Source organism: Zerene cesonia, chromosome 15, assembly GCF_012273895.1.
Source record: "Zerene cesonia ecotype Mississippi chromosome 15, Zerene_cesonia_1.1, whole genome shotgun sequence".
NCBI classification, from domain to species: domain Eukaryota; kingdom Metazoa; phylum Arthropoda; class Insecta; order Lepidoptera; family Pieridae; genus Zerene; species Zerene cesonia.
The window spans coordinates 6,394,516-6,407,934 of record NC_052116.1 but is presented as its reverse complement, the minus strand read 5'-3'; the positions used below and the strand labels follow the sequence as shown (position 1 = coordinate 6,407,934).

Sequence of the window (13,419 nt, the reverse complement as noted above, 5' to 3'; positions counted from 1 at the left end):
ACTCAACTTTTAGTCTACCTTATGTGCTGTATTCAAAAATAATCTTACATCACAGAAATAACTTTATAATTCCTCAGAACAGAAAGGTATTAGAAGACCACAATCAATTACATTAAAACACACAGAGCGTAATTTGTTCTCTTTAGGTATTTATCTAGATCACCTCAATGCATTCCATATATTTTATGTATAATGGAATAATTAATTAAGTTGAATCAGATTGGTAGTGGCGATACCTATGTTGAGAGCAAGCACATCAGGCTAATTGCACATGTCAGTCAGCCGAACCAACCCAAGCTATTTTAGATTTAGATAACACTTAAACCTTTTAAGAGATGTACGTACCCTATTGATTTATGATTCGTATATTCCGGGGATTACATAATAACTATCCTATATCTTTTCTCCGGTTTTTAATTTCCAGACGTTTTCTTTTTAGTCAACTTTTCCTAGAAAAAACTCACTCTATATAAATCACTGTAACATGGGTTATAAAGAATCTCCACACCATCGACCAATGAAGTTGTAAAATTTTTTTTTTTTTTTATATGTCACAGTCGGCAATGGAGCTGGTGGGTCGCCTGATGGTAAGCGCTACCACCGCCCATGAACATTTGAAGAGGCGTAAGGTCAATTGCAGACCTTTCGCCTCTACAAATGGATTGCCGACTTTAATTGGGAAGGGATTAGGAAAGGATTGATGAGAGGAATAAAGGAAAGGACTAGGAAGGGTAAGGAAAAGATATGGGCCTCCGGCTCCCCCACTCACCGTACGAAACACAATAGCAAGCTATTATTTCACGCCGGTTTTCTGTGGGGGTGTGGTACTTCCCCGGTGCGAGCTGGCCCAATTCGTGCCGAAGCGTGCTCGACTCCCACAATGACACAATAATACAATTTGTTTCATATCATTGTGTCTCCATCGAATTTTTTTGCTCCACCATTCTATTGTCTGTAATATGTATTATCATATGGTTCTGATTTGAATAAAATAATCGAATTTGCTTTGTATGCTATTTTATGATAGTCAAGATTATATTAAATTATTAAACGTCAACAACAATGTTGCTTACTGGTTTAAGAAAATATTAGAAATATTTGTTTCCACAGAAATCTTGCGGGAATTTGTTATAGCGTCTATGAAGGCTTTGTATATTAATCCACATTTAGCAATTCACTGATCCTCTAAATAATAATAGATGATAGGGACATAAATAAAAACAAATTCCTTGCTTGCTATTAATTTATTTAAATTTAATAAGCACATCAAGTACAATTATTAGGTAAGCATCTAGGGAATGAATGCACATCTTCAATAGGATAACACAACATGCGTTATAAAATGTAATACTAACAACAATACAAAGTAAGACTTAAATCGTATAAAACAAACACCAATGAGTTTTTTTTTTAGAAAAGAAAATTCTGAATAATATAGACTTTTAATCCTTTAATATTAAATAAGTTCTCAAATGTGTATAATACATTAATCTAATTATTATAAGCGCTATTGACTCATTTATTTTAAGTGGCCCGCTAAGTCTTTTAGGTAGTGGATAAGCACACAAAGAGAGGATCTCACTGCTAACCAAAAAAAAAGAATAATAAGGGAATACTATACAAAGCCAGGATTTAAGAAACCAAATTTTATCTACCTTACTCAGGAGTCAGGATACGAGATCCCCATAACGGGAGATAGCGATAATATCCATGGCTAAAGATCCTCTCAGTTCGGCCCAATTACTAAAACTATTGTGAATATATTTAGTTGTAAAGCGAATATAATAACTTAATAAAAAATATACATCGAAAATGGATCTAATTAAACAAAAACGCGTTTGTTCAGTGCATATTAGCTAATAGGTACTCAAGAATAAAAACATTTACAACTACGTATTTATCACAATTACTTTATACTTTTTTATACTCGTTAGTTTTGTAATCATTTAAAATTTAACAACAGTACTTCATTTTCTGGTCAGTTTATGCCATAAAATTTCGATGCAAAATGTAACAAAACTTACTATGTACATACCGATTAATCCATAGAAACATGAAATTAATGTTAACATGTTTAATGAATCTATAGTAGGGTTATTACTTTGTCTAGCACCGTTTCGTAACCACCTGTCTAAGTGTAATTCGGATATTCGCTGTTTGAGTCCATATTCAACAGTTCTAGCGATGATGCGAGTTATTTCCTCAGCCCCTGGCCACCTCGCCCTCATGAAAATACAAACTGGAAAATGACTTACACTTTCATCCAATATTTGAACTTTATATCTTTTAAACAAAATGAGGTCTTCATTTACAGCTTGAAGAATTCTTTCGCCGTTAGCAATTCGCTGGAGGTAGACTGGTATATCATTCACATTTAATGGTTTGTAGCGTTTTGCAATTGACGTATTTTTGTATAAATGCACTACTGCTGCAACGCCAACAATTTCATCAAGGTGTTGTAGAGCATCATTTACAGATCTTATAGGAGGTTCCAAGATAGATTTGTGTAAACCATCAATCAGAACACCTTGATATACATTACGTACAATAAAACAATACCATATCCAGGTTACATGTACGAGGTTACTCAACCAAAATTCAGTTTCAAACTTCACCTCTTGTCCTAAGAATAATGCGATCGTTTTAATAACTGTATCGTTCCTTTTTTTAGTAACTTTGTGAAAGTGAAGGCTCGCTTTGATTACAATTATGATAAAAACAAACGAAAGTGCAATAAAACCAGATAACCAAGATAGAAACGGCAATATTATCTTCGCCCACGTCAATATTTCTTGTCGTTGTGGAACACACCACACGATGTTTATGAAACCATATGAATATGACATTTGTGCGGTTAAATATTTTTCTTGATTGATTATTACAGCCGGTACAAGTATATCCGATAGGTTATAAATTAAGACGTACAAAGTTTGAGTTAACGTATTATTTGCCAAGCCAATTGAATAGTTACTCCATTCATGAGATGTTAAAGCCATTGTTGCATTCATTTGATCAATTATCAATTTAATAAAATCAGCATCTATTCCTCTGAATGACTTTATAGTATTATTTTCTTTTTCAATTATTGAATACGGAGGTAATGCATATGCCTCAACTCTTATGGGACATTTGAAGAAATTGTGAAATTTTCTTGTAAATAACCTTGTTTGTTTAAAATCTACTGAAACTGGAGTGTAGTCTCCACACTTTTTATCAGAGTATGGTATATAAGTATTAAGATTGGTTTCGTTTTTTTCATTTTTATTTATAATTATAATATCGGCTATATCATATTGCCATGCACTTTTAGTGAATTCCGATAGTGTAATATTTTCACCTATCTTTGACATAATTATTAATATCATATGTATTGGCTTTATAGTCAAATTTTTCATAATTTTTAAAAATACGTTAAATTCCACAATATTTTCTACGTATATAACTGTTTGGTCATAAACTAAAGCCGAATGAATTTTTACTCCATGGTCTGTGAGTTTCTTTATGAAAACAGTAATAACTGGACCATTATATAAACTGGTGAATTGATTGATGTTACTTGAATCAGCTCTACACCAAATTACAGATGCAGGATTATTATAAGAAAATTCTTTATTAGCAACAGCTGCGGCCAACGTATTCAAATTCTCTGCCGCATTGCATAACACTATATTGGTTGCAACTATTCTTATTAGTATTTGTACTATCATGATCGCGACCAGTTATGATTTTATGTATCAATATAAGGAATGTGACGCAATTAATATATGTTTAATACTTCCACTAGGTATGTTTTGTATATTCGAAGAATTACATCAAACTAACCACAATGGCATCATAACTCAATACATATTAATGAAGTTACTGTCAGAATTTTACAAATGATTATCATTAGTTTCATGCTTTCAAACGTCACATCAGTATCATAATTCAATATTTCATGAAGCATGTACAATTCGATAAATAAATAACATTAGTTAGTTATGCTTTCAGAGTATCGAAAGCCATCTAATTTAGGATGCTACATAATAAGCAAATAAAATCAAATACAAATACGAATACACTTTTATACACACGCACCACCAGCATTATCATTAGGACTTTTTAAAATGTGATAGACCCATACTTATATAGCTGTCTATGTGTGTTCAGTGTATTAATATAAGTTTCTATGAAATCATTTTTTTCTAAAATTCTACCTACATGTTCTTAAGAATGAAATATGCGTATTAGAAGAACTTAAAGCAATTACGTTTTTTTAAGATTTGCTTCCTTATACAATGAACTTTATTGGTTTAATAAACTCTGTCGTCTCTAACGATATCTGCGAACGGTTTCTTTGATATCTTAAACCACAAAATTTCGAAACAAAATACGAGGAAACAAACCACATATAAAGCTATCAATCCATAGAAACAAGATATTAATATGGCCATATTCAATGCAGTACTTTTTTCTTCAGTATAATAATCACGACCGCCGCTCCTCAGCCACTCGTTAATATATACTTGGTAAATTTGCCATTGAAAACCCACTTCAGTTATCCGAATCATGGTTCGATGTAGTTCTTCAAAAGCTCCCCACCGTGGTCTCACAAAGAAGTAAACTTTAAAAGTGCTAACATTTTCTTCTAATATTTGTACTTTGTATTTACTATATGATACTAGAATCTTATTTACAGCTAATAGAATTCGTTCACCGTGTGAAATTCTTTTTAGATAATAAGGTATTTCTTTGTTTTGCACTGGCTTAAACCGCCTCTCAATAGACATGTTATCGTATAAGTCTACGGCAACAGATAGGCCCACGACTTCATCAAGTGCTTGTAAGGCGTCATTTAGAGTCCTTAAGGGAGGCTCTAAAATTACATTATGCAATCCATCAATCAAATCTCCTTGATATACAATACGCATGATAGTGCAATACCATATCCACATCATAAACACCACATTATTCAACCAATGTTGTGTTTCAAATGTTACTCCCTGACCCATGTATAATGCAAAGCTTGCCAATAACAAACCTTTTGTTTCTTTCTTAAATTTTCCAAATCTTTGTATCAATTTGATACTTGCCCAAAACGCCACAAATGATAAGAAGATAAGAGGTGATATACGAGATAAAAACGGCAAAATAACTTTAGCCCATGCATAAATTTCTCGTTGTCTTGGTGCACACCAAATAACTGGTATATTGTAGCACGCATAAAACGCCTGAGCAACTGCGTACCGTCTATTGTTAATGATGAAAGGAGGCACTGCAACGTCAGCAAGATTGTTTGTTAAATCACCCAAATTTTCTGATAGCGATACATTAGCAAAATTAAAAATTGTGTTATTAATTTTATCATCAGATATAACTATAATAGTTGCATTCATTTGTTCTAATATAAACTTCATAACATCAGCGTCGAATCCTCTCACAGTTTTTATTGAGTCACTTCTCTTTTCATGCATTACATAGGGCGGCAAAATAAATGCTCTCATCCTTATCGGGCATTTATGAAAATTATGAAATTTATTGCTGAATAACTTAGGTTGGTTTGCGCTTAATGCAACAGGCGTATAGTCTCCACAATGCCCGTCAGAATAAGGTATGAAAGTGTTCAAAACTATTTCATTTTTCAAATTTGTACTGATAATTATAATATCTGCAACATCATTGTCCCACGCAGTTTTTGTAAATTCTTTCATGCGGATATTGATGTCATCAATTGTCTCCATAATAACTAGTATAACACGAATTGGTTTTACGCGTCGCTTATTTATTATCATTAAGATTACACTAAATTCATTTTCGTTTGTTACGTATATAACAACTTGATCATTCAAAGTAGCATCACTAAGCTGGGTATCGTTGTATACGATATCTTTTAGAGAAATTGTTACTAAGAGACCTTCGTAAAGCTTAGTGAACGTATCAATATTTTGCGAATCAGTTTTCCACCAAAAAACGGATGTGGGAGATCCGTTATCAAACTCTTGATTTGTTGTGTCTACAGCAACGTCATTGATAGTTTTAGATTCTACTGTTATGGCATTATTTAACATAAGCATTAATATTGCATAAAAAAGCATAATGAATCTTATTATGATCGTCACACATTAATTATTTAGGTATATAGTTACTAATCTTTACACTAAAATCGTTTTTTAAAACGATTTTTACATGCATAAGGGACAAAACACTTAAACTTTCTGATCCTAAGTTTAATTATAAAGTGCTGCTTCCTGCTAGTTGCAAACACTAGGATATTCTATGTTTGTTTTCTCGAATGTTATAATTACCGATAATAAACTGGTCTGTTTAAATATAATATAAGTGGACAATGTTTACATTCATTGGATTCCGTAAATTATTTAGTGTTTCAAGTACATAGCTTTTAAAAAAATATGTAGATAGTAAAGGTAATATAAACTTGTTCATTATAATAAATTATTGTTAACCTAAATTGCGAAATATCAATTGGATTTCAAGTAAGCTTAATAGATTAAGATAAAATATAAAAAGTATTTAGGATTAACCAATAAACCGATACATGATCCTTGTTACGCTTCATAATAGGTAACAATAAGGTTAATAGCTATATTTTCACGGTAATCATAAGTGGAAAACTTATAATACTTATTCACGTAAACTAACAACTTAAAATAGTTTTCCTCGCTTCGTCATGACAAAAATTCAGTACAGAACCCTTTTAAATAATATGGCACAATGTTGTTAAACGACAATCGTGACGAAATATTTTGAAATGTACACAGTACATGAACATAAAGCACAGATAACATAATACCACAGATAATATAATACTATAAAGTTATTATATAATACAAGTAACAGTTCTTCGTTAACACGAACACATATTATACGTACTCAAAGCTCATATATTAATATATTCTGTATATTTAACATACATAGCCTAGTATAGCATGTTTATTTACAACTTTATTGAAATTTTCGTCATAGTACGTTTTGGAGCTTTAAGAAATTTATGATAGAAAGAATCTTAAGAAATCTTATTAATATCTACACTAATATTATAAAGAGGAAACTTTTCTATTTTTGTATGTTTGTAACGTTTTCACGCATAAAACTGCATGACCGATTTAAAAAAATTATTTCAACATTGGAAAACTGCAACTTCTATCGCCCGTGGTATATATAATTATATATACCACGGGCGAGGTCGTGATGAATAGCTAGTAATATATATCGATTCGTTTTACGGCCACCTCAGTCAGGTGATCGTTGCTACTATTTGAACAATTACTTAAAAGCTACCGATTCCAAAAATCGTTCAAACAAGCATATAATTTTAATAACTTCAATTAAACTGATATAAAGGAAAAATAAAAGCAAGCCATTATTATTAATATTTTATTCATACAGAAATACAAATATTAAATATAGTGCAATGACAACAAGCAAGTGTATCATGTTTTAAATGTAGTTCCAAAGATAACAAGAGAGTAAAAACTTATAACTTCTACATGATAATGATAAACGTGTTAAAGCAATTATACGAATATCATTTAACACTTGTTGTCACTGCCTCATAGTTATTAAGAAATTCTTTAACAAACAACATCGCATAACGCATTTACGGTTTAACAGTTTTGATTCTCAATGTTTTAGACTTTAGTATGGTGTTAATATTTTTGTAGATTACCTAAAGATTTTAGTCATATAAACATTAAATATTTCGAGGTAGAATAGAGATAAGAGTTGCATTAACCCGAACACCATAAAATACATAGGAGTATAAATGCATCTAAATTAAATGTGAAACCTTAAATGTATCAATCAACAAAAATGAAATAAAAAACTTGATAAACATTTTTCAACAAATATTTCTGCGAAAGCCTTGTTGGCTTATATATTCACAATAAATTAAACAGCTCTTAAATATGATCTAGACCTAGTTAATAAACGGACGCTCTTGACTGTGATTGAGTTTTATTAAAATTGACATTATCTAAAAATTTTTGATACAGTAGACTGGAGAAAGCGCACATAAAATCCATATTAATTACAATTCGAGCTTAAATAAGTCAATAAATCATAATATATTAAAAATATCGGGCAGTAATAGTATCAACGACGGAAAAGTATCAAAGACGGAAATTTTCAATATTACTGACATCATAGCCTAAAAATATTTTACATTGATCCGACGAAAGCTATGAATCGTTTGTGAGAATATTATAAAATTACAAAACATTCAGCCATGTAAGACAATTTATAAAAGCGCCATCTAGCCACCGCGTTGAGTCAACACGGCGTCTATCAACAAGAGAGCCCCGTTGATAATTGCTAGAGAAGCCTTGGCGAGATTCTTGTCCTTGATTTCACTTTTTCCATAATGCTGGTATCTGAAAAAATGAATGTACGTCATAGGAGAATTATTGAAGAACTTTAATTTCCAAAACAAAACAAAATTTATTATAAAACTCAAACATTTATTTATTTAATTACACTTCTTATAGAAGCACTTTTGAATCGTCATAAGTTTTAACATAACCGCCGGTAAAGCAACAAAAATAACTGTAGTGCCTTAGATTCTACGCCCGTCTTTCATATGCGAGTATTAATTTAAATATTTTCATGTATGTTTCATTTCCCATCAAAGCCTTACTAGTTACTTGTATGTAGTTAGTTAATGATGCCTGGATTGTGAGAACCGGGTACAGGTAAGGTACCTACGCTCACGTTCCACGAGTACGATACGATACTCTATACGAGTACATTACCACATAGCTAGATATTATAGACTAGCTAGGTGATTGCATTTTTCTTTTGTAACATTATCATTATACATTCAATATGTGTACAACGATGTATTAACTCTAATAATGCAAGGACTTTATACGTGTAGAATAGTTTATGCTTACTTAGTCTGTTTAACTGAATGCATTATAAATGAATAGAATAACTCCATTTGTATTTATTTACCTGTCAATAATTACAGCACCACTGGCGACGAATAAGCCAACACCGACCAGAGAGTAGAAGATGTCAATACGCTTGTGTGATGGAGTTTGCATTATATACCCTGTAATATACATATCACGATGTTATTAAAATCCTGTATGTACAATCGCTGCAGTTGTTGCATTGAGTATGTCGTTTTATCGATAGTATACGGTTTAAAACTATACGCCACGTGGTTATGAAAAAAAAAATAGCTGACCAACCCGATTGACTTGTTTTCTTGTGGCAAATATACGGTACATTACAATCTATGAATTCAAATTGATCCATTGTTATTCGTAGTATATAACATTGTTTAAGGAAGTTTACTACATATTCTATTTTAAAACGGTTTTATTAGGCTAACGCTCAGGTATGCAATCGACTCCTTTAAAACGGACAGGTTTAATTCTTACTTCTCTTCACTTATCAAGGATCAATACAATAATTCCATGAGTTTATCACATGATTAGGTTCACCAGGATAATTTACACATACTCTGTATCATAGTGAGATAATTTAGAAGATATAATTATAAGCGTATTTTTTTAAACATATTTTTTCACACTACATTTCATTGCATAGCATATCCACAGATTTATCTAACATTACTATGATTTCATATGAATGTTATGAGCTTTACCTGCTGCAGCTCCAGCGAAGATAATGAGGTAACCGATGAAGGTACCCGTCACAAGCATACCGATGTCTGCGTCGGCATTGTAGCTGTGGTAGTGAAGCGCGACGCAAGCACATGTCAGCGCCTGTAAATAAACAAAAATTTTCTTGTTTCACGTCGCAACGCATTTTTGTGTCTGGGGTTAGGAGGCTAGAGAGTAATATAAAGTATAAAATACGCTTCTTTTTATTGATGATAAGAAAGGCCTTGACCACGATCTCGCCTGATGGAAAACTGAGATGTGGTCTAAGATGGAGCGCGCTTCCCTAGAAGGTACCTGTTTTACGGTTAAGCTGCGGTAAAAATCTCATTTCCATGGTATTTTCATTTGACTAAGCAGGCAAGGACGCTGCCGGAAAGCTGTATAATACATACATGTAATCTTTAAATTAAAATTAAATTAAAATATCTTTATTACTTTAAGATAGACATAAAAATCAAAAATAATACGCACGTGTCCAAGGTTCTTAAAGTTAAAAGTTAATTTACGAATGTGAGTTCATTGGATCCCGCACTAGGCAGTGCCTGTCCTGCGGGACCATAAACGAGTAACATTAATAATTATAAAATTTCATAGCGGCGACAATTTCGTGTCTATTATTTAAAAATTCTATAAATAAGTACACTTAATACAAAATTTCATGCCAAATTAAAAATTAAAATTAAACTGAGGAAATTAAATAACAAACTCAAAAAAAAAACAAAAAAAATAAAGGTACAAAAAACTTTACACGTTACACATTAGGCTGCAACTTGTAAATGGGTATATGTTATATTGTATAGCTAAACTTAAACTTTGTGCTTAAAACGGTGAAGGAAAACATCGTGAGGAAACCGGCACGTCCAAGAATCAAAAGTTCGAGGACATGTGACATCTGCCAACCTGCACTTGGCCAGCGTGGTGGATTATGGCCTGAACCTTAATAGGAGGCCTGGCTCCCAGCAGTGGGAACATACTTAGTCTGGCCATAAATACTGTTACACTTAATTATAAAAAAATATTACATGTCAGCTCAGGCTGGAGTATAGGGCTCAGTGGGCTGGTTATGTGTTCCAAATTGGGTATCGTGGGTAACTTCGAGCATCAAAAGACACAAACGGAATTTCACACTTTTATTCAAACTCACAATAATTATTAAAAATCACAAATTCACTTCACTTTACTTTATATAGCAAAATTATATCGGGACTCGAACAGACACGTCCGCTCGGCACGAGCTCCAATACTTGAATGCCCGCACGCTGCTACGGCCATGTCCAAGCGCAACTCGTGAGTCATGCACTTGCGTTCGTTAATATCCAAGAGGGTACTCCGACACGGCCATCTCTGATGTTCACACGTCCTCGTGTGTGGTATCTGCAAATACATGATGCACACAATATCCTGCTCGGTCATACTGATTCTTCCTGATCATAACCCTTTTAGGTTGTTAATGAAACAAAAAAAACAACTTAGCTATCAATCAGCTTACATCGTACATACTAGGGTAATCATTCCTATTAAAACACAAAGCTACATTATTTGGTCAATCAGTGCCGCTCCAACGACTCATCTCTTTTTCGCACCAACGAAAACAAAGATAGCTCTAATCGTCGCTACAACGACTCGCCCTGTTAACGCACCAACGAAAATAAGGTTAATTTTTAATATAGTCGCTACAACGACTCGTCTTGTTAACGCACCAACGAAAACAAGGTTAATTTTTAATATAGTCGCTACAACGACTCGTCTTGTTAACGCACCAACGAAAACAAGGTTAATTTTTAATGTAGTCGCTACAACGACTCGTCTTGTTAACACACCAACGAAAACAAGGTCAATTTTTAATATAGTCGCTACAACGACTCGTCTTGTTAACGCACCAACGAAAACAAGGTTAATTTTAAAATGTAGTCGCTACAACGACTCGTCTTGTTAACGCACCAACGAAACAAGGTTATTTTTAATATAGTCGCTACAACGACTCGTCTTGTTAACGCACCAACGAAAACAAGGTTAATTTTTAATATAGTCGCTACAACGACTCATCTTGTTAACGCACCAACGAAAACAAGGTTAATTTTTAATATAGTCGCTACAACGACTCACGTTGCTTTCGCACTAACGAAAACAGAATATCGTCGCCACAACGACATCTCGTTAGCACATCAACGTTACGACGATAACAGCTACTTCACCTACAGCCATTCAGCAAACTGCACCACAATACATCACAAAACATTTTGCTTCTTCGTTTTCATTTTGTCTTCGGTTTTGAGATTCTGATGCAGTTATCAACGAACTTACGTACGAACTTTGTCATGCACGTCCTGCCGTTCGTTCAAACCAAGACGATATGGACGACGCTGGACAATCTTCGTAATGTCGATTAATCGTAATTTCTAGATGACCTGTATTGATCCGCATCGAAGCTACACCATGGGAAAAAGTCAACAGACTTCAACTCAGGTGGCAAATCAGTATCAACGCATTTAAGATCAAAACAATTTTTCGTACTAGACCTGCTACAAATTAAAACATTATTAGCGATTAAATTACACATTCGGATGACACAATCGCATAAAACCTTGTGTTAAAATTTCCCTACCTACTAAGATGTCATTACTTAGATAATGATTAGTCACAACATGAAATATAATCGCCTATTTTAACTCGTGATAAAACTAGCAATGAACTCTCTTCACTATGTTGACCGATTCTCGTTAGTTTTACGATATTATTGAAACGCTTGCCAGATAATTTACTAGCAATTCTTTCTCTGATAACGGAACACTCGGCACCAAAATCAAAACTAAACAAGTGTGTCTCACCGTTGTTTATAAGATTGCCACGCGGATTAGCTACGCGGCACGTCTTGACTTGACGATCGCGCCCATGCATCGTGGATGGACCCGCTGGTTCCCGGCACCTGTCCTCCCCTGCTGCCATCAGTAGCTCCTTGTCCGCGCATGCACTTCGATGCAAAGTGGCCGGTCCCGCCACATTTGAAACAAATAACTTGCGATGGTTTATTACTCGACGTGGAAAACGGTGGATTTGCCGCGTATCTTTCTCTTATTTTCGAACGGCATTCAGTTTCCCTGTGTCCTAATTGGTCACATTGATAGCACTTCGTCAGCGAAGTAGTTTTAAAACGTTTTGCACTGTTATTGTAACCGTCGTTAATTTGTAGAGCTTTTCTCTTCATAAAAGAGGTTGCATTGAGTTCTCGCTGCAGCTTATCTCTGGTAACAATCTCAGTGGTGATGGCGATGCGTTGTAAACGTTTGTCAAATTGTGAAATATGCGTTACTACAGTTGAAACAGTAATTTCTTCCACACTCATATTTTGCCACTTCGCAGTTAATGACGTAATTAATCTGGCGGCATACACCGACAGGCACTCATTGTCGTTTGGCTTGCTACTTTGTAAGTTAATAAGAGCAGCCGCAGGGGTTTCAATAGTGTCATACCTAGCGGTAAACAATTCTCGAAATTGCGACCACTGCATTCCAGAAAATGAAACATGTGATAGCCACTGCGAAGCTTTAACGCAGCGCTAAGGGCAAGTACTAGCGGAGCTCTTTGTAACGGATTTTCTTCAAAACAGATCAACGGTATTGCACCACGCACGTGCTTCTGCGTCGGGCTTTTCAGGGTCAAACTCAGGCAATTTTATGTTACTAGCACTCAGCGGTTGATTTATAGCTTCTACTAAATGCCGCATGTTGCTATTTTGCATCTCCAACATTTTTTGTAATAAGTCATTATCAACACGTGGCGAATGAAAATT

General features: G+C 33.9%; 3 protein-coding genes across 3 annotated transcripts in view; all 3 read right to left on the bottom strand.

Moving 5' to 3' along the window:
* Positions 1 to 1,633: 1,633 nt before the first annotated feature.
* On the bottom strand, positions 1,634 to 2,996 carry LOC119832503. Its single transcript, XM_038356166.1, has one exon. It carries the CDS (start codon positions 2,994 to 2,996, stop codon positions 1,968 to 1,970), a length of 1,029 nt encoding a protein of 342 aa, XP_038212094.1. The 3' UTR covers positions 1,634 to 1,967.
* A 1,296-nt stretch (positions 2,997 to 4,292) lies between these two features.
* On the bottom strand, positions 4,293 to 6,246 carry LOC119832502. Its single transcript, XM_038356165.1, has one exon. The coding sequence runs from the start codon at positions 6,072 to 6,074 to the stop codon at positions 4,293 to 4,295; it is 1,782 nt and encodes a 593-aa protein (XP_038212093.1). The 5' UTR covers positions 6,075 to 6,246.
* A 1,457-nt stretch (positions 6,247 to 7,703) lies between these two features.
* LOC119832266 overlaps positions 7,704 to 13,419 on the bottom strand; it is a 10,879-nt gene continuing 5,163 nt past the window's right edge. Inside the window, exons 2-4 of the mRNA XM_038355926.1 lie at positions 9,611 to 9,731; positions 8,950 to 9,049; positions 7,704 to 8,369 (exon numbers count right to left, since the gene is read on the bottom strand). Of these exons, the coding sequence (XP_038211854.1) occupies positions 8,252 to 8,369; positions 8,950 to 9,049; positions 9,611 to 9,731 (339 nt within the window). The 3' untranslated portion in view covers positions 7,704 to 8,251. The remainder of the gene's footprint in view (positions 8,370 to 8,949; positions 9,050 to 9,610; positions 9,732 to 13,419) is intronic.